General features: G+C 37.5%; 1 protein-coding gene across 1 annotated transcript in view; it reads right to left on the bottom strand.

The window, feature by feature from the left end:
• Positions 1 to 21,683, bottom strand: part of HUWE1 (HECT, UBA and WWE domain containing E3 ubiquitin protein ligase 1) — a 109,287-nt gene extending 87,604 nt beyond the window's left edge. Inside the window, 6 exon segments of the mRNA XM_033201619.1 lie at positions 1,200 to 1,262; positions 12,551 to 12,703; positions 14,590 to 14,796; positions 15,438 to 15,536; positions 21,254 to 21,322; positions 21,661 to 21,683. Coding sequence (XP_033057510.1) covers positions 1,200 to 1,262; positions 12,551 to 12,703; positions 14,590 to 14,796; positions 15,438 to 15,536; positions 21,254 to 21,322; positions 21,661 to 21,663 — 594 coding nt within the window. The 5' untranslated portion in view covers positions 21,664 to 21,683.
• Between the last annotated feature and the right edge of the window lie 868 nt (positions 21,684 to 22,551).

Here is a 22,551-nt window from a genome sequence, read left to right as displayed (position 1 = left end):
AAGTATGCCTCATAGGCATGTCTTCGTAATTCTTCAAACACTTTCCTTCTATACCATTCTACACCACTTCTCATGGTATGTTTTTCTGCACAGGTAGACACCAAGACAATATAAATCAGACCCTGAAAAAACATTCTCTTTAACTCCAGAAAAGCTACATGATGAACAAAATTAAGATAACAGCAGAGTGCCCACTAAAACATCTCACTGAAAGATACCACTAGCAGTGGTTGACGCTGGAAAATTAGAAAGTTACCACTGCATACCTCTTTATACTCTGAATTTTTTAACATGTATATATATAACTTCCTTTTAAAGTACACATCAACCTTTATGTTGTCATAATTAGAACTCCAAACTCTGAATATACTTCAAGATTTATGTAGTTTTGATTATTAAACAGACAACACTCGCCGACTATATTACCCGATATCTCTTCATAAAATAATCACTAAAGAAAACTATGCCAGCTAATGTGGGAAAGTAACTTGATCTAATCTGTGGTTTTCTGAGACCAGAAAAGAGCAATTCTTTTTAGGAAAAGGCTTGCTAAGATAAATAGGCTAAATTTCACTGCAGCCATTTGTGCTAAACATGACAAACTGACAAGACAAATTCCACGTGGAAAATACAGTTGCTTCCAAATGCAAAATAATTATTGAAAACCAAATTGTGTTTTGTAGCTCCACAGCAACATATCAAAGCAGAAAGGAGGATGGCCTGAGCTAATAACTTAAGCATGGGTGAAAGGCAGAGAGATAAACAAGGAAAGCACATAAAACATTACAAGTTCTCAATAAACCTAACGGTAGAATTGCTCTCCAAGCAGCCATTCCTAAATCACACCACACTGTCCAGAGTTCTGATACAGTGTGAGAATGCAAGCAAACATACTTTCTGGGATTTAAAAAAATCACATTAAAATCAATTCAACAAATACAGCTACCTACTCAAGAACTGGGTATGAACACACACTCTATTTCTCAGATTTTTTATCTACCGCCAGCACATCAAGAGACCAAGCACTGCTAGACTGCTTCCTGTAGATGTGGCTCAGCTATGTCTGAACTGATCTTAGGTTCCTCAAAGGTCTTGATGTGAAGGAGCCACTTCATATACCACAATTCGTTGTAAAGTAAGGTTCATAGAGAGGAAAACAGCTCTGTCAAAAGACACTCATATCCCAAAGAGTTACTTACCATCATATGCAAGTCTCTGCAACATTCTGCAAGTCCAAAGCCATTCTCCTTTCCACCCCAGCTCTTGAAAAAGGAAAACGATAGTGTTAAGACAGTGCTTATGGTGACTGTGCGCCACTGCACTCCAGCCTAGACAACTGTTGAGTGAGACCTTAGCTCTCTCTCTACGTATATACACACACACACATACACACACACACACACACACACACAACACACACACATATATATTTAAGAGTGTGTGGCTGCTTGGAACATAATGTTGCGAAGACATCCAATGTGAAAGTCAAACAAGAGGAAAAAAAGAACAGAAATAAAAACTTAAGACTCAAGGCAAGATGGTCTGTCTAAAGGTGATTTCTTCAATGAGATCAGTTTCACTGTTCAGTGAGGATGCTCCTAGGAAGAACTCAAGCAGCAACTACCAGTCATTGTATTCCACACCCCTGTAGTCACGTATGCTGACAGATCGGTCATGTTCCACCAGGCCTTGCCTGAGGCTCTGCCTACTCACCTTCCGCACTAGGGAGGAATCACGCTTTCCAGTTCCTCTCTTTTTGACATTAGCTGAGTTACAAGGCAGAAAATTCTGCCTTACTTACTACTACTCTTTGCCACTCAAATCTAAAAACTCATCAACAAGCCCCTGAGATAATGGGGGAATGGCTCAACTGGCTTCTAACTACAAAACTACTGTCATATAGTCTCACTACCTAGCCTGCATCTTCAACAGCCTTTAAAATATCATTTTAACATTAAGAGCATTATCGTATTTTTATTTTTAAATTATATATATAACCATTTTACATACATTACATAAAATATGTATTTATATATGTAAAATATATATATCTCCCTGCCTCATGGGGCAAGGCATATAGTTCAGGCAAACAACTGACAAAGTGAAAGAAATGAGGTATCATCTGAAACAAATTAATTTATCATGTCAAACTGAAAAGAGATTTTTATATTACAAACATAAAACATATTTCATATAAAGATATATTTTGTATAATTTTTAAAATTATAAATATGTAAATTTTATATAAATATATAAAGATAAAAATTATATATATGTAGCTATATATGAAGAGAGTGTGAGAGAGATAGACAAGTCTCCCTCTGTTGCCCAGGCTGGAGAGGAGTGCAGTGGCACAATCACAACTCACCACAGCCTCAAATTCCTGGGCTCAAAGGATCCTCTGCCTTAGCCTGTCACATAGCTAGGACTATAGGCATATGCTACCACCACACCAGGCTACATTTTTAAAATGTTTGTAGGGGTCTTGCTATATGTTGCCCAGGTTGGTCTCAACCTCCTGGCCTCAAGTGATCCTCCTGCCTTGGCCTCCCAAACTGCTGGGATTACAGCTGTGAGCCACCTTTTCCAGCCAAGCATTATCATGTTTTTAAGTCTGGCATGATTGAAGCACAAAATGCTACTTATATTCTGTGTCTTCATTTTATTCCCATCTAGTGTGGGTCCCAATCACCTCATATCTGGGCTGCCACCATGAACTAACATGGTTCTCTCTCTACATCTAAGTTGTGTCCTCTTTGTAAATGCTATATATCACTACTTGCCAAAGTCTCAAAAACAGTATAAATCACCGAAGGTGCCATTCACAAAGGTACGTACTATAGAATGCAATTTCTAAACCTGTAAATAAATAAATAAAACATCATCTGACTATCCCATGAGAAATAAGCTTTCTCAAACTACACTTGACCTACTGGCAGCGTTTCTCAACCCAGGTATCATGTATGAAACACAGAATATGGTGAGTAATCTTTTATTCTCCAAAGAATAGTACATAACTAGCACCACCTTAGACACACAAGAGAGAAGTCATTTTGCTACATTAATAATGGATACCTTAGGGCATTAGGGCTTACTTCTCTAATGAAAACCTAAGTGAGAAAGTCTGCCTGGACACAGATATGTATATCCCCCACTCCCAGCTGTTTAAAAACAGAATGTTCTACTAGGAATGATGTCAGTGAAAATGGCAGAATGGGGAACTCCATAAGCCCACGCCTTCACAAAAACAGTGAATAAACTGACCGTCAGAATTCAAGTCTATCAGAACTCTAAAAAATAATCAGAAGTTTAAAACAACTAGGCAAGTTTAAGGTAATGAGACAAGAATCTGTAAAGTACAAGGTTCAACATTCATTAAGATGTTAACAGGCTCACGCCTGAGGCGGGCGGATCAACTGAGGTCAGGAGTTCGACACCAGCCTGCCCAACACAGTGAAACCCCGTCTCTACTAAAAATACAAAATTAGCCAGGCATGTGGTCTACGCCTGTAGTCCCAGCTACTAGGGAGGCTGAGGTGGGAGGATGGCTTGAACCCGGGAAGCAGAGGTCGCAGTGAGCCAAGACTGCACCACTGCACTCCAGCCCGGGCAACAGAGTGAGACCCAAAAAAAGGTAACAAACACCTGGTGCTAAATATGGCCAAATATTCATGTATTAAAGATATTCACTGTAGCATAATTTACCACAGAAAAAAACTGGAAATTACCTAAGAAGAAAAATGTGAAGTAAATCGAGATAACCATAGATGGCACAATTGACAGTACCTAAAATATTCACATACAGAAGGTAAAAATCATACTGTAATGGAATCAATTTCTTCTTTCATGGCATGAGTCTCATTCCTGAAAATATCTTGCCACATCAAGTAGCATACAACCATGCAGTTATACTTTCTTTTAATGCTTGTATAACTTCATGTTTTTAACATTTTAGCTTTTTCTTAATTTTACTGTGATGAAGTAGAATCTAGCTTAATTGCCTCCCAAAGAGTGAGCCAGTTTTTACAACACCATCTTATTTGAATAATCCATTCTTTTTCTGCTAATCTGAAATGCCATCTTAACCATAAATTCGATTCCTACACATTGGATCTGCTTCTGGAACCTATTGATTGGTCAATTCCACCCTTAATTATCACACTATTTAAATTACTATAGCTTTATAAAATGGTTTAATACCTAATAAGTACTTCATTACATTTTCAATATTTTCTTGGCTCTTCCCAGGACAGCTGGTGAAGACTAAGACACATGTAACTTGCTGAAAACCATAAAGTAAGGATGAGGGTATAAAGGCTTGATGCTACACAGAACAGACAGTTAAGTCAAACCGAAAGTCTGAATCTGCAAGGCAGAATAAGCTTGAAAGGCTGTGTATCCACACAATTATATTCCTTTTGTTTCTTCTGTTATTCCAACTAATTGTCTGACTACTTTTATTAGTGTCACCACAAAATCTTTCTTGCCAACTTTTGCAACCTGATAAAAAACAAGCACCTTTAATTAGAGAGTTTTGGTAAGCTGAGATCCTTAAAATACTCTGCCAACTCAAACGTGACTCATGAAAGTCTGTGGTGTTGTTACATTTATGAGCTAGTACCATTATATGAAATATAAAGAAATGTTTCTTGTAAAGAAATATTCATAAGATAAAGACTAAGAAAATATACCAAAATGAGTAGATACACAATTATGATAAATTTTGTTGTACACATTTCCAAAGTTAAAACACCAAGCACATATTTTTATCAGGAAGACAAGTTTGTTTTGCTTCCAACAAAATCAATATTAAATGTTAAGATTCTAGGGTACTTATTAGTCAGTACTATTCAGAATAACACTAGTTCTAAAAAAAAAAAAGACAAAAAAAAAAAAATAAGCGAAAAAGCCGGGCGCGGTGGCTCACGCCTGTAATCCCAGCTCTCAGGGAGGCAGAGGCGGGAGGATAGCTTGAGCCAGGAGTTCGAGACCTGCCTGGGTAATACAGCGAGACCCCGTTCTCCACAAAAAGGAAAAAAAAAAAAAAAAAAAAAAAGACAAAAAAAAATAACACTAGTTCTTGTCCTTATTATTCTTATTATTATCTATTTCTCTTGCTTTCTCAAGTACTAAGTAAGCTTGTTTTTATTTAAAAAAACGAACATGACCGTGCTCATAGATTCCCCAAATGCCTAAGACAGACAGAGGAGATATTATTCTTCACATTTTAGCAGGAGCAAGGAGCCCAGGGACTTTGTCCAAAAATAAGTAACTTCTGAGCCTCATGGTATTCACCTACCTGGCAGTGTTACTGTAACATCCTAGCACTTAAGTAGATATCCCATAAATAACTATATTCATTATGCCACAGGGGCATATACAACACTACCTCACACTAGACAGGATTTGCTAAATATTCAGACATCAGGAAAAAGGCTTGACGCTTTCTAAGATGGAATTATAAGAACTTGGTAAAAGTTTGTAACTTTACTCAACAGAATAGACTAGGCCAGTGGTTCTCCCTGGACCAGCAGGTTAGTATCAGTATTACCTGGGAACTTTTTAGCAATGCAAATTCTGAGGCCCACTCCAGGCCTAATGAATCAGAAACTCAGGAGTTAGGTGGGATGGAGGTGAGGAAGACTAATATATTTTTTAATAAACTGATTCTGATGCATGCTGAAGTTTACTAGACCTAGAGTATACCATACCTTCACGAAAGCCAGCCAACTGGCTTTCAACTGGTTCAACAAGCCTTTCTGGAGAATTTTCCCTAAATCTGTAGTTAACTAATCACTGTTCACATTCACAATTAGCCCACATCACTGGGTTGACTTAGTCATTAAAAAACTACTATGAGGAAAGACACCACATCCAAAGTCACTTTTCATAAAGACCAAAACACGATATTCAATCTTTTATTTTTATTTTTATTTTTTTTGAGACGGAGTCTCGCTCTGCCACCCAGGCTGGAGTGCAGTGGCCAGATCTCAGCTCACTGCAAGCTCCGCCTCCCGGGTTTACGCCATTCTCCTGCCTCAGCCTCCGGAGTAGCTGGGACTACAGGCACCCGCCACCTCGCCCGGCTAGTTTTTTTTGTATTTTTTTTGGTAGAGACGGGGTTTCACCGTGTTAGCCAGGATGGTCTCGATCTCCTGACCTCGTGATCTGCCCGCCTCGGCCTCCCAAAGTGCTGGGATTACAGGCTTGAGCCACCGCGCCCGGCCTCAATCTTTTATATAAACGCACTGACTGAACCATTTTTTAAAACACCATATACAAAAATACAATAAACGAAGACAATACACATGAAGATTTAGGGGAAAAAATACTTTTAAGATGACAAAGGACTAATATCTCCAATATGGTTTTTTAGAGCAGGAAAAAGTAACCAAATGGAAAAATGGACAAAAGATATAAATAAAACCTTTCACAAGAACAAATCCTAATGGCCAAGCATAAAGATGCTCAAAATCACTACTGATCAGTGAAGTGCCAAAAAATACACATTGAGATTTCTGGGACTCTATCATATGATCTCCATATCATCCCTTATAATATATTAAATGTATCAGTAACTAAGTGCATATATAAGATTGCTTAATATATAAGATTGCTTATTGCATCATTCATAACAATATGAGCATGCATCAATAGGGAAGTTGAGTAAAATATGGTACATCCAAAGCGTGGACTACTATGCAGCCATCAAAAGAACCCTATAGCTATACAGGTGACTTTAAAGTGATTTTTTAACAAGGTCCGAAATAAGAAAACAAGGATGCAAGGTATCCTGCATTTGTAACTAAAGGACAAAAACACCCTCAACAGTTCAATATAATATGAAGATAATATATAGAGAAAACGCTTGAGGTTACGGGGAGGTAAACCAAGAAGGAAAAGGCTGTTCTGAAAATAATCATGTGACAATATGCATGCACTTATAAAATAATGTGTGTGTAACATTTTAAAAGAAAGCAAATACAAAAGAATGGCATGTAGTTTCTCTGGTTGACATCCATCTATAAATGACAGCTCCTGTTTATTAAGTACTTCCAACATGATGGCATTAACCCTATAAGGTTTTATTTATGACTTCCTTTACTCTGATCCTAAAAGAACTATGAGGTAGATATTGTAACCCCAATTCACAGACACAGAAACAGGTTAATGTGATTTGTTGGCAAAAGTAGGTTTCACGTCCAATCCAGGTTCTTAAACACATGCAAGTGAATGTGTTTGTTGCAAAGGAAGTTGCCTGAAAAGACTGAAGAGACATGAACCAAGATTTCTATGAGCATTGTTAAAGAAGCCCACAAGGCCAGGCACAGTGGCTCACGCCTGTAATCCCAGCACTTTGGGAGGCCAAGGCGAGAGGATCACCTGAGCTCAGGTGTTGGAGACCGGCGTGAGCAACACGGTGAAACCCCATCTCTACAAAAAATATAAAAAATTAGCCGGGCATGGTGGTGCATGCCTGTAGTCTCAGCTACTCAGGAGGCTGACGTGGGAGGACCAATTAAGCCCAGGAGGCTGAGGATGCAGTGAGCTGATATTGTGCCACTGCACTCCAGTCTGGGTAATGGAGTGAGACTGTCTCAAAAAAATAAATACATAAATAAAAGAAGTCCACATGAACAAGTCAAGTTTTTAGAGAAATTTTACATTTTAGAGAAATATGAAATTTTTAAATTTTAATGAGGGGTATTAGTATTGGAGGTACCATTACTAAATACCTAATTATCTCTAAACCTCAAAAACCTGTAAAAATCTTTTATTGCAAAGCACCAAACACACAAATCTATTAACAAAGGCTGCAGTGTAAGGCACCTGTCAAGATTACAAATTGTCCAGGACTAGAATTAACCTTCAATCTACAATCTCTTTAGATCAATTCAGAGCAAAAAGCAGCAAGCCTGTCAAAGGTAAGAAGTGTCAAAAACGCAAAGGGACAAAAAAGCAATCATTTAAGCAGTCCTTTCTGTGGTAACATCATCCAAAGGAAGAAAACAACTGGATCTGAATTACCTAAAAAAAAACAACACAAAGAAACAAATCCCTCATACTTTACATATGTGAGCCATTTATTCCAAAAACAGTTTACATTTTAACTTCTACTTAAATTGTCAGAACATTTAATTAAAGTATGAAATATTAGTGTGTTTCTATCAGCCTAAAAGTAGAGTGGTAAGATGTGAATTCAGATGCTACTGTGGCCCTATACAAATAACCAAATTAACATGATCAAAGCTGTATTTTTAATGACTTCTAGGTCTGTTAACTTTCTTAGCAAACTCTTCTTTACCAAAGATCTTAAAAGTCACCTGTATTTACCTCTAAATATGTTTCTAGGATTTATGTCAAGTGTGAAGAAAAGTTCTAAACCCATTTTTCCCTCAGCCTACTGTCCCACTGTTCTGATATAAGCAACATAAGGCATACTCTTTCATTCTGCAGATGTATTGTCTATTCCTGTGCCAATTACAAAACTGGCTTAATGATAAAAAGCCTTATGATAAAAACTTGGCTTTATAATAAAATCACTATAGCTTTATGATTTTAGCTGATACAGCAACTCACCCTGATTATCAGTGTTTTCTCAGACATTTATTTGTGTCTCAGTTGATGCTATTAAAAGACTTCCACTCAATTTGACTGACTGATTTAAATGAGAAGGGAATTATTTCACAAAAACTAAGTTGAATATTTTGCAAAATATTCATCTAAAAGACAAGATGCTAAAATAAAAAGTGTCAAATTATGAAAAGATTCAGGAGTAAACTCTAAAAAATTTAGAATCCTGTATGCAGGTTCCTTTTCTTCACATCAGTGCAACTCCATAAAGTAATCACAGATTATAGTTGTAGTTTATGTCAGAAAACAGACTGCTTCTTACTAAGTCTTTGGCCCCACATAAGATGGGAAAGGGAATTATTTTTGTTTTTAAAAAATCATATGTATAAATCACTTTTTAGACATTTCCTGCTTTAACAAGATTTTTAAAATAATTAAACTACCAATCATTGGTCCTAATTTCATTAAAGGGCTTCTACCATATTAAGTATTCCCACTTAAAAAATGTTACTGGTCTCTATTTAGACCATCCTTTAAATCTGTAAGTAAAGGTTTAGTGTTGGTCTAAACAGATCTTAAATATTGCTATTAAGATTTATTTTCCCTTATCCATAGGGATACATTCCAAGACCCCTAGGGGATGCCCGAAACTACAAGTAGTGGCAAACCCTATATAATACACCGCCCCACACACATATTTTTTTCCTATATATACATACTGATGATAAAGTTTAATATATACTATAATACAAGTTACGTGAATGTGGCTTCTCTCTCAATATCTTATTGTACTGTACTGCAAGTAACTGAAACCATGGAAATCGAAATCTCGATAAGGGGAGACTACTGTATTTGTTCATGTATCTGTCCCATTATTGCCCATTCAGATTCCCTTCTATCAAAGGTATAACTTTTGATGTCTGTTAATTTTTCTTTCTTGAAACTATATGTTGCATTGTGTACATCTTTTTAAGTTTCAGAAATGGTACTGAGCAATGAAAATTGTTGCTTTTACTTTTTTATGCACGAACCACTATGTTTAGAAGCCATCGATGTTGCTGTATTATTTGGGCCACTGCTTCTAAGTGCTACATACTCCATAGTGTGCATGTGCCACATTTTACTTATTTGAATACCTACTAATGATGGATACCAAGGCTGCTTCCAACTCCTCACTACCACAAATGATGATGCAATATTCGGACAGAGATCACGTTTATGGAAATGATGTGATCTCATCTTTGAAATATACACCCAGGAGAACTAGTCTACCCTCCTATCAACAATGCATGAGGGTTCCCATAGCTTCACATACCTGCCAGCACTTACCATTATATAGTTTTCTAAGAAATTTCTGCAAATTAAATGCTTACAAAGCTGTATCTTGTTTTATTTTTATTTCTCTAATTACTGAGTCTGGGCATCTACTCACATGAATTTCCTGTTCTATAAACTGCCTATCCATATCCTTTGCTCATCCTTGTTGATCTGAAAGAGTTCCTTGAATATTCTACATTAGCAGTCCCTTTCCAGTTTTAAAACATTGTTAAGCATTTTCAATCTACCATGGGTCTGTTAACTTCTGTTGTACGAAGTGCTGCCTAATTTTGCCTGCAGACCAGCTGCTTGCCATTACACCAATTGTTTGCAAGTGTTATTGGTCCAGAACAAAATGAGGTTGTACCAGAATGTTATTTAACTACATTGGTAACTATACTAGTTAGTACAACTGACATTTTTCTTGAAGGAAGCAGTGTGTTGATTTATATTCCAGTGTAAGGGCCTAAGGAGTAGCCTGGAGTTATGTGTTTTCTATCGGGAAGTATATTTTTAAATATAATATTCAAAATTTTAACTTTAGGTTTATGCCATGGGGATTTTAAGAATTCTTTCCCCACCACTGTTATACTACACAACCTTCTACATTAACTCCTCTTACATTTACAGTTTTAGCAATATGACTTATTTTACAGACAGAATCTTTGCTCATACTGTGAATGGGGTCTTTTCACCAATCATTTTCTTTTTTTTTTGAGATAGAGTCTCACTCTTGTCACATAGCCTGGAATGCAGTGGCATGATCTAGGCTCACTGCAACTTCTGCCTCCCGGGTTCAAGCGATTCTCCTGCCTCACCCTCCTGAGTAGCTGGGATTACAAGTGCCCAACACCACGCCCAGCTAATTTTTCTATGTGTTTAGTAGAGACGGGGTTTCACCATGTTGGCCGGGCTGGTCTCAAACTCCTGACCTCAGGTGATTCGCTCTTCTGCCTCGGCCTCACAAAGTGCTTGGATTACAGGCATAAGCCACCACACCCGGCCTCACTAATCATTTTCTAACTGGTTACTATTAATACACGGAGGAGCTATCTGTTTCTGTATATTGATCTCTTACTTGGCTATCTCACTGTGCTTTTACTAGTTGTAATAATATTATCTCCCAAGAAACAAAGAGACTCATCACCTACATGCAAATAGTAACAAATATTCTCTTTTCTTTTTTAGAGACAGAGTCTCAGTCTCACTCTGTCGCCCAGGCTAGAATGCAGTAGCACGATCTTGGCTCAATGCAGGCTTCACCTCCCAGGCTCAAGTGATCCTCTTACCTCAGCCTCCCAAGTAACTGGGACCACAGGTGTGTGCCACCACACCTGGCGGATTTTTGTACTTTTTGCAGAGATGGGATTTCGCCATGTTGCCCAGGCTGGTCTCAAACTCCTGGGCTCAAGCGATTTGCCTGCCTCAGCCTCCCCAAGTGCCAGTAATAACAGGCATGAAGCCATCATGCCCAGCCCAAATTTTCTTTTTTAATATGTATTCTTCGCTTCTTTCTTTTCTGTTGGTTAGCATCTGTACTACAAATGTAAATGACAGAAGTTAATGTCTGATATTTTTGTGTGACTTATGAATTCAATGGAAATGCCTCAGCTCCCCCATTATGACTTCTGGTAGGTAACTCTAGTTTCTTAAAGTTTATATGAAGCTTTTGTTAATGTGATAAATTTTATCAAGTGCTTTGGAAGCATCTATTGAGTAATAGTTCCTTTTTCCTTTTAACTGTGACTTGGGAATCCAATGTTAAACCCCTTGTGGTTTTTAATAGGAGGAGGAAATGTTTACAGTATCTTAAGAAAACAGGTTGCATGCCTGTATACATGTATTTCCAAATGCAAGAAAAAAATGCTCCAACTGTAAGGGAAGTCTCATAGGGACGAATTATAGGTGATTGACATTTTGTCTATATTTTCCTAGAATTTTCAAAATACATGTTATATTTATAATTATACAAAACGAATTTATAAGTAATCATGGCACCTAAATTAGCCTGATAACTTGAATTACTTTGAGGTAATCATTAAATACGCTTTTAAAAAGCCAGCCGTAACACCTTTCTTCTAAGAAAGCTTTCCAACAGTGGGTTACCTCTCAAACCTAAGTATATATTAAGAAATTGTCTCCGGGAACACAGGACAATAGTTTGGTAGAGCTGAACTTTTATATGAGAGCTTTTGGCTTCAATTACAATCACTACTACTTACTGATCACAGCACTGAGTACTCCATAATTCATTTTATTCTAAATCAACCCTGAAGTAGATATGTTAAATTCCCAGAAGAGGAAATCAGTATGAGAGCTAGTACGCAGGGCCAGGACTCAAATCTAGATCGTATTATTGCATTATACTTCCTTCTCACACAGAATTGAATATAATTTTGAACTTTCCTTTCAGAAGAGAAATTGCCACTTTTCAATAGAGAGATTTTGTTTGGTGAGCAGAGATTAAAGAATTCCTTCAAAATTACTTAATAACTGAGAATACTTAGGTTTTAAAAGAGGGCACCAATAGTTCTAACTCAATTAGGCCAGTGAAGTTAACTTAGGGATTCTAATATATTTTAACACTCTGAGAAACACCTGTTGAAAGGAACCTTATGCTCCAATTTTTGCACCCATCCACTCTTCACCCAAGACTCACCTCTGCCAAATGTTGTAGCCGAGTTAGCAGCGGGGTCCTCTTGTCAGATCCCAGACGAGTGATGTAGTTTGATCTTTTGCTAAATACATATAGGAGATTAAGGACTGCCAGCACCACTTGCATATCAGAGGAAGCCAATAAAGTTGTCAAATGCTAAAGGGACAAAAAAGGGCAAAGCTCAAGGTATCAGGCACAACTGGCCTTGAAAACAAAACAAATGTACCTGTCAACATTTAAAAAGCTATCAAAAAGTTTAGTAACGTAATACAAAAAATATATAAGTATTTGTACTCGGGAGGCTGGGGCAGGAGAATGGCATGAACCGGGAGGCAGAGCTTGCAGTGAGCTGAGATCGCGCCACAGCACTCCAGCCTGGGCGACAGACTGAGACTCTGTCTCAAAAAAAAAAAAAACAGTGTGTGTGTGTGTGTATATGTATTGATAATCTACAACATGCAACCTTATCCCCCAAGGAGCTTAAAATCTGGCAGTTAGTTATAAAATGCAGTAAAAGTAAAAAAATGTAAACAGTAGTTCAAAACTGCACAGGTTTTCCCACAGGAAGGAAAAGAGACAAAAGAGGCAAATGTGATATAATACACATGTGGCACTCAAGAAGAACATAAAGTCTCTAACTGGACTAAAAGTATTGTGAAAGAAAGATATTTTATGTTCTCTTCTGTATCCTTTATAACAAACATAAAGTTGAAATTAATTAAAACAGGGTCCTTCATAAAGAAGCTAAAGATATCCACAACAGTTCGTGGCAATTATGTAACATATAACTGTTACAGTACAGTATATACTCATAAGGAACCTGAGTGACTACTTTGGTTTTTTTTGTTGTTGTTGTTTGGAGACAGGGTCTCTCTGTTGCCCAGGATGGAGTGCAAAGGCATGATCATAGCTCCCTGCAGCCTTGACCTCCTGGGTTCAAGCGATCCTCTCACCTAAGTCTCCCGAGTAGCTGGGACTACAGGCATGCACCACCACGCCCAGCTAACTCTTATATTTTTTGTAGCGATAGAGTCTCACTATGTTGCCCAGGCTGGTCTTGAAACCCTGGGCTCAAGTGATCCTCCTGCCTCAGCCTCCCAAAGTGTTAGGATTACAGACATGAGCCACTGGACCTGGCCTTACTTTGGCTTTTAAATACAATTAAAATCCACCAATACATTGAAGCACTTGGTCAGAATTAAAATCAATATGTAATATAGCTAGAAATGAACCAAGGCATTTCCAGTTGCCAATTATACCGGAGGCCATGGACTTCCATGGGCAGCATATCTATTTCATCTTCAACAGACTGCCTATTTACCTCCCACTTAAAGCTCTGTATATTAGGCCTTTAGTTCAGTTATCCCACTTCTTTTCCTAAGCCATTTTAAGTTGTTTGTTCTGATTCTGTTTCTCTACTGAAGACGCAGGAAAACACACCTAAAATTAACAGGGCACCTAACTAATGATGACAGAAAGTCTCAAGTTGGGCTTCTATAAAAAGAAAATAATTTCTTATTACAGTGATATTTAACCAACTGAAAAGCTCACTGACTGCTGCACCCACCTTACTCTTCAAGGACACAAAGGATGCTATGAATATGTATCTTGGGATGGGTGTGGCAGAATACAGAGAGACTTTAAAGCAGCACACTAAAACTTAGAGAAGTACATTAATGTGATGAAAAAATCAAACTATTTCTAGCAATTTAAAAGTAATGTGGGGCTGATCTAACAACCTAGGGCAAAAATCAATTCACGTAAATTTCCTTAAATACTTTAACATATATATAACATTTCTCACTCATTTCTTGAATCTTGAAAAGGCAAAACAAAGGTGATAGTACAGAATCTTCCCATCAACCCTATGAAGGATAATATCTATATCCAAGAAACATTCTACTATTATCTTTGACAATGAAAAACCCAGAGCTCCATAATGAAAAGGAAAGAAGCAATAGAGAGAAATGGCAATTTCCTTATTTCTGGATGTACACAATTCTAGTTTAAGAACAGAGTACACAGGCTTTAACCTCCCCTACCTCTATGGAACTGTACAGATGCCGGGAAAAGCTGTACTCAATGAGCAAGGCTGTGAAGTTCAACACAGCCAAGAGAAGCATTTTCAGTTGCTCTCTTTCTGGCCTATCACATACGAGCATCCATGACATATTCTCCACTGTCTGTCCAGCATCTGCCAGTATTCCATCGAAGCGGTCCAACAGGTCCACCCAGTGATACAACTCGCACTGGAGAGGGGAGGAAAAAGAAGATGTAAGAATAAGGTAGAAGCGCCACATGGGTGCTTTCTAACTGAGCTTTGTTACAAGAGATTGCTGAGCATGACACCTAGACAAGTTCATGTCCCACCCTTGCCCATATGAGAAAGATCATACTCTGAGCTAAAAAGGCTAGAGTTCATTTCATACCCATCTAGATATATGTGCTAACACCACTAGACACCATAAAACCACTAGAGCTAGGTCTTTAGATGGAGAACTCTGGTTATATTCTAAGATCTACGAAGATAAGATAACCATCCTTGCCAGAATCCATTTTATCAGAAAAATTCATTTTTCAGAGTTATCTAATAAAAGTTCTTCTGAACTAAAAATCCAGAAATTATCTCAAACTTATATTGTCAAACTACAGGAATTCTGTGATTGAGATTCTTAAGCATCACCTGTGCAATCAATTCCTCATCCTCAGCCAGCAAAATTTTCCTTGCCACTGGTTTAAAGCTATGTTAGGCATGCGGCACATGCTAGATGCTTATTAAGTAATTGCTGAATGAGGCTATCCCACTATGGTTTCTTATTCCATATCAGAGCATACAAAATGATGTATTAGTATACTGAGTCCTGTCTTTTGGGAGCATGGCTTCACATACCTTTCCAATGTTCCATGTTTTGATCTGTTGCAGTTCCAAGAGAAGTTGCTCATCATTACAAACTTTGAGTTTGTCTATTAAGGCTCTGCAGTCTGCAGGCTGAGAAAAAAAAGTATTCACAAAGATGTTTTGGAATAAGTGAGATGCAAACAAGGAGAATCGGAAAAGGAACCCTTAAGCTCACACAGTAATTTTCCTTTTGCTAGGATTTACTACTTAAGAAAACGAGACGTGCCAGACAATCTCTTGGGATTAAAATGGAAACCTCATGAGAAAACGTTTTTATTCCCCAACAATCCACCTGGCCTTAAAAAACAAAAAAACAAAAAAACAAAAAAAAAAAACACCTTGGATAAAGGTAGATGCAGACAAACTATTTGGAAAGTTACAGACAACAAAAACAGTAATAATAAAAATTAAACATCTAAAAAAAAAAAATTAAGGTATCTATACCATGGTCTGAAAGTTAACCAGAATGCCTGGTAGGTTATATTCAATCAGAGACTGCAAAGTCCTAGTGAATTCACAATTAAAGGTGAAGATTAGCATTAGCTTTATTTTTCTGTAACATAAAACCCTTCACTTGTAAGGTGGTAAAGAGTTTCTGAACTTCCTAAAACTAGGACTCCATTCTTTCTTGGGGTTCCCATTTCCATACATTTCTGCTCTCTTCTACTGATGAATGGGCCTATTTGTCAGGTAACAAGGAGTGGATTAAGTATTTACAGTCAAGTTTCTGAAACTGGAAGGAGGGAAAGGGATAGGGGCTGGGAGAGAGAAGACTTCCGTTAATGAATGGCAGCTGGGAGAAGTGATTACTACACCTATTCTTTAACTCCATAAAGGCAGTACAGCATCCTGGGAATGGACCAGAGGTCTGGTACCAAACAAGTCTGGATTCATTTTTTAGCTTCATGTTTACTAAGCTATTTGATCATGAGCAAGTCTAACCTCTAAGCCACAGCTCTCTTATCAGAAAAACAGACGTAATAGCTACCTCACAAATATGAAACTCAAATGTCTGCCACATACATAAAATACTTATCTCCCATAACAGGAGCTTAATATTCAGAGACAGCATACTATTAAAAAGAGTATGAGTCTTGGAATCAGGTAGTTGGTAAGCTACCTCTTTGAATCTCAGCATCCTCTTCTGCAAAATAAACTAACACGTATCTATATATCCAGCAATGCTGTCGTGAGATTCAAACTGGGAGAAATGTATTTTCGGCATCTGAAAAAACACGGAACCTAACAGGTGTTTATTTAAGCTAAGTCCAAACCTTTTCTCCCTCTAAGCATTATTAAGATCTACCTCAAATATTCATGGTAATTAAATGTATGTAAAATCCTTGGCACAAAATCCTTCCACAAACCAGGCCTGCACTTTTTCCTCCTCTCTTCTAAGATGTATAAGTTGAGGGAGAGGCAGTGAAGCAGCAGAAATAGATAACACGGAAATTTGAACCACCTGCTTATGCAGTTCACTTGTGCCTGCTGGACCTACTTGGGTCCAGCATCAAATGTGTTACTTCTATTTCTAATGGAATGCAGCTATACAAATCCAATTTTATGATGTGTAGGTGAGATAACACCCAGGTCATGATGAACATTTGGATCCTATAATAACTCAGTATGTCTCATAACCAGGCATTCAGTCTTCATCAAGGCCCAGTAGCAAGCCTGAAGCTGCTTTTGTGAATGTAGAATAGCTGGTGGCAGAGGACAGCACAGCCAAAAGTCTAGGGGTCTTACTTGTAATTCTATTGGGGCTTGCCAAAAGCACCACATGGCATCTTTAGCTGACACCTAAGTCAGTCACCTGGGTCTACTAGGTCATAATGTCCAAGTGATAGGAAACTTGTATCATAGCCTGTACCTTTTGCAGAGTCTTTTCTAGATCCAAACCTTACTAACACTTTAGTGGTACCCCACTAAATGTGTTAGAGGTTATGCAGTAAATAGGTCAAAATAGTATGCCCAAATGTGACCAACCAATATGTTGGCTCCAAAATCCAAACACATCACACATTGTTCCTCGTTCTTCACAGTGTGTGGTACAAGGTGCAGCAACTTCCCTCTCACTTTAGAAGGGATATCCCAGTATTTCCCAGGCCCTGTGGCCACTAGAAACTTTCCTAATGTGAAAGGCCCTCAAGCTTCCACAAGGTTTGTTTCTGACTCTCTGGCACAAATATGTCTGAGGCATCTAAGGTGTGCTTGTGTTTTCTGTTCACAAGATCCAGTTAGCATAATGGCATCAATTTAATGTACCAGTATGATGGTCTCTGTTTTATCAGACTATCAAGATTCCTTGCATTTTGCAGGAGAAAGCAGCAAGCACAATGTTAAGATACAAGAAAGCATTTGCCAGTTCGACAGCTGAATACCAATTGCCAGGGTTTACAGTGATTTATTTCAATAGATACCAAATCTGGGGAAAAAATCCTTTGCACAGCTGCTGATACACAAAGTGATCAATAAAAGCCTTTCGTAAGAACAGTACCTAGCATTGACCACAGTATGGGAAATGGGGGCAATTTTGTATGCTGCTCAAGGAAAATAGACAACTCAAGTCTTAAAAATGTCCATAACCAGTGACACAAAAATTCTACTTCTGGGAGTTTATGCTAAGTAACTTGCTAGTAACTAGGAAACAAGAGCCAGAAATCAGTATAAGACTCCAAGAGCAACCCCTTACAATCCACTAGGTTAAAAACTTTCTTTTAATTTGCATTTCTCCAATTACCCACAGAGTTGAATCTTGCTGAACATTTACTGGGTTTGTTCTTTTCTTAAATGCCCTATGCCCATTTTGTCATTGGGATATTCACTTCTCCTGATTTAGATACTGAAAACCATTAACTACACTGGGTTACAAATATTTTCCCTAGCTTGTCATGTGTCTTCCCCCTCCCCCGCCCCGCCCGAGCTTATTAAGGTGTAAATGGTATACAAAAACTGCACGTAATTCATGTATACAACTGGGTGAGTTTGGATGTATGTATACACTCATGTTGCCATCACAATCCAGGTAATAAACATATCCATCACCTCCAAGATTCCTTGTGTCCTTATGTGTATGCATGATCGTGTGTGTGGTAAGAATACTTATATGAGATCTACCCTCATAACACATTTTTGAGTAGTCCCTCTGTATTCGCTGGGGATTGGTTCTAGGACCCCCATGAATACCAAAATCTATGATGCTCATCCTTTGTATAAAATGGCACAGTATTTGTATATAACCTATACACATCCTCCTATATACTTTAAACCATCTCTAGTATTACAATACTGAATTCAATTCAATGTAAATAGTGTTACACTGCATTGCTTTTAAGTTTCTATTTTTACTTTTGTACTATTCTTTTTTATTGTTTTTTCCCCCAAATATTTACTATCCAGTTGGTTCAGTCTGCAAATGTGGAACCCACACACATGGAGGGCAGACTATACTCAATACCTGACTGTTAACTATAGGCACTATGTTGTTCTACAGCAGATCTCTGGAACTTACTTACCTTGTATGATTTTATATCCACTGAGCAGCAACTCCCCCTTCTCTCGCCCCACCACTTCCTGGTAACTATCATTCTACTGCCTACTTTTATATCTTTGACTATTTTAGACGCCTCATATAAGAGGATTCACGCACTATTTGCCCCTCTGTGGCTGACTTATTTCACTTTGCCTAATGTCTTCGAGGGATTAATTTCCAAAATATATAAGGAACTCCTGCAACTCAATAGCAAAAAACCCCAAATAACGCAAATTCTAAAACGGGCCAGGGACTTGAATAGATACTTATCCAGATGTCTATTTACATATAAATAGTTTAAAAGTATATAAAAAGGTGCTCCATATCAAGGAAATCATCAAGGGAATGCAAATCAAAACCACAATGAGATACTACTTCACACCTGTTAGGATGGCTACTGTCATGTCTTTTAAATTTTGGATACAGTACTTAACATTTCCATTATGGTTTTTTCCTTTGTTTTAATGCTTGGAAAGACCATGCCCACTTAAGACAAAGGAAACATTCACCTTCATGTTCTACTTCTCCTACAGCTTATTTCTTTTAAAAACATTTGACTTTTGGTTTATCTAAAATTTATCACAATATAATAGTAACCCATGCTCCACAAGATAAATAATTAGTCTAGCACGGTTTCCTAATACTGTCCCTTCCTTCCAATTTATAATCCCTCTATTATCACATATCTAGTTCTTATATACACCAGGATCATTTTTCTAGGTCTTCTATTCTCGTAGCAGTAGATTCTTACACTGGTTCCACTTTAAATTTTTAAATTACAGTTTCTTAAGCAAGTTTTCTTTTTGTCCTTCAGTAAAAGACATTCAAGTACAGTTGTCAAAACTTCTAGATGCCAAAACACATCAAAAACAAAATCAAAAGCAAATGAAGATATTTCCAACAGATATGAAAATGAGTACGTTCACTATATATGGCATTCAGTAAGAGAAACACTGATATTCCAATGTCGGATACAAAATGAACAGCACAAGAAGATAACTGATATAGAACAGTGAAATACTTTCTTCCCCACCTATGAAATTAACAAAAATTTAAAAGACAATCTGTAATACTGACAAAGGTATGTGAAGAAAGTGCTGCTCATACTCTTAGTACAATGCTAAATGAAAACGGCAGGATAATTGTGTGTACACATGTAATAATTTTTTAAAAGACTGGAAGAAGCCTGGGCAACAAGGCAAGATCCTGTCTCTACAAAAAATAAAAAATTAGCCAGGCACGGTGGCATGCACCTATAGTTCCAGCTACTCAGGAAGCTGAGGTGGGAGCATTGCTTGAGCTGGGAGGTCAAGGCTGCAGTGAGCTGTGATCTCGCCACTGCACTCCAGCCTGCGTGACAGAGCAAAATCCTGCCTCAAAAAAAAAAAAAAAAAAAAACTGGAAAAAATACAGCAAAATGTTATTGTTCTCTTTTGGTGATACTTGCCAGGTACTTTTACATTCTTTGAAAACCAAGTGGCTTGTATTTACAATATGAACTAACTTACATGCCAGATACTATGCTAAGCAATTGCCTCACATCAAGAAGGAAAAAATTTTTTGTAGCTGTGGAAACTAGGCAAGTTAATAACCTTTCAGCCACAAAAGTCTAGTAAGATTCAAACCTAGGTCTAATTCCAAAGCTTGTGCTCTTTGAACTAAGCACACAGGGTCAACAGGACTATCACAATGCAATACCACTTCCTTAACCTCAGAAAGCAGTTCAAGCTAGCTGGTGGAATATTACTAGATTGAAGCCGGGATTTCTACTGTCGACAAAGGGTTAATTGATATGACCACCCAATACACAAGTTAAGCTGAATTGTGTGATTAAGAATCACTAATAAAGACAGCTAAAACACTAGCCTTAACAAAAAAAACTAGTAAGAAAGATGTTACCACTTTCATTTTCTAAAAAACAAAATTGTAAGATCCCAGAAGTACATTAAAAATCTGAATCCACATCTGCTCTTTCCATTACACCACACTTCCTTTCTGCATAGGAAGGAATTGCACAGCAGCCTGAGAGCGGACTTCAGGCACACACAGCTACAAAGAACTAACTGATCAGTGTTCACTTTCCACTGGTCTCTTGGCTATCCACTTTTTTAACCCAGGGAAGTCCAAAAGAAAATCTTACTGTTTCTAGACAAGCTGTTGTTTTATTGCCTTTTGTATGGGTGATGAGATTTGAAGAGCATGGATGAACTGTTCACAAATATTTTTTATTTTTTAATGAAGAAAAAATAAGCAAAGCAAACTTTTGGATACTTACAGCCTCGGTAGGTGTCTTCTTCAGTTTAGTCCTGTCTACTTTCATGATTTCAATTTTCAGCTTTACGATCTGAAAAGAAAATCCCCAAAGAAGTGAGAACTTAAAGCTACAATCTTGAGCTCTACAAGCTTGGACATAGACAATACAGAATGAAGAGCAATGCAAAATGCTTAAAGTAAAAACACTGGAGTTATGATGCTATGCCATCTCAGAGGCACGACTATTGAGTAGAGGGAGGTAAAGAATCTCTCCAGATCAAACTGGCCCACATCCCCATGTTGTACAAGACTGAAACCGAGTCAAGCCAAAATGAAAATTTTTTTTTTTCTTTTACAAGCATCTCCAACTCTTAATTGAAAATAAGAGTGTACAATGTTTGCAACACATCTCAGGATGGAAAAACTCACCATAGCCCTGCAGTTTCCTGATAGCTTCCATTTCTAGGAATTAATCCAAAGAAAGTCATAAAGATGTACACAAATATTTAACCACAAGAATTCATATTGCATGATCATGTGTAATAGTAAAAGACTGAAGACCTACTGTTCCATCACAAGGTTAAAAAAAGACCAAATGTCCAAAATATGATTTGTTTAAAATGGAACAGCGCACAACTGTTAAAAATATTACAGACAACTATATAATACACAAAGATGTTCATGATGAAATAAAAAGGTTACAAAACGGAACATACGGTATAAACTTATGTCTACTGAAAACAGCTCAGAAGGGCTAGGCATCAGAATATTAATTCACTGTTAACCGAAAGGATTATGTATGACTGTTTTACCTATGCACCTTTTACTGTTCCTACCAATAAAAATGTATTAGTTGTATCATAAGAGCAAAGGCAAAACAATACTTTTATTTTTCAATTAAAAAATGAAGAATCTCAACAGAAATATTCCGAGCACAGAAAACAACCATTTTATTAAGCCATGTAATTTGGAAGGCTCTAAAGCAGACAACAGACTGATCAGATCCCTAGATCTTTGATGGCAGACAAGTCCTCCAAAGCACAAGAAGTAAGTTTCTCCTGTTAGCAACTAAGACATATGCAGAGGTAGAAGTGGGTTGCAGGCTCTTTACACACAAAAGATTCTGCTATTAACAATGTATTTAACTCAGTAGCAGTCACTAGAAATCAATGTCCCTCCCCCAAGAAGGCTGCCATAATATAAAGCTGACCAATTACAGTATAAATTTCAGGCAGCTTTTTGCCTACATTTAGTCCAATATACTCAATACTACGGAAACAGCGTGTATTTGCCTGTATGACCTGCATCCAATCAGCAGGC

Source organism: Trachypithecus francoisi, unplaced genomic scaffold, assembly GCF_009764315.1.
Source record: "Trachypithecus francoisi isolate TF-2019V2 unplaced genomic scaffold, Tfra_2.0 Lachesis_group6, whole genome shotgun sequence".
Classification (NCBI taxonomy): Eukaryota; Metazoa; Chordata; class Mammalia; order Primates; family Cercopithecidae; genus Trachypithecus; species Trachypithecus francoisi.
The sequence above is the reverse complement of the archived record's forward strand: the minus strand, read 5'-3'. Positions and strand labels throughout refer to the sequence as shown.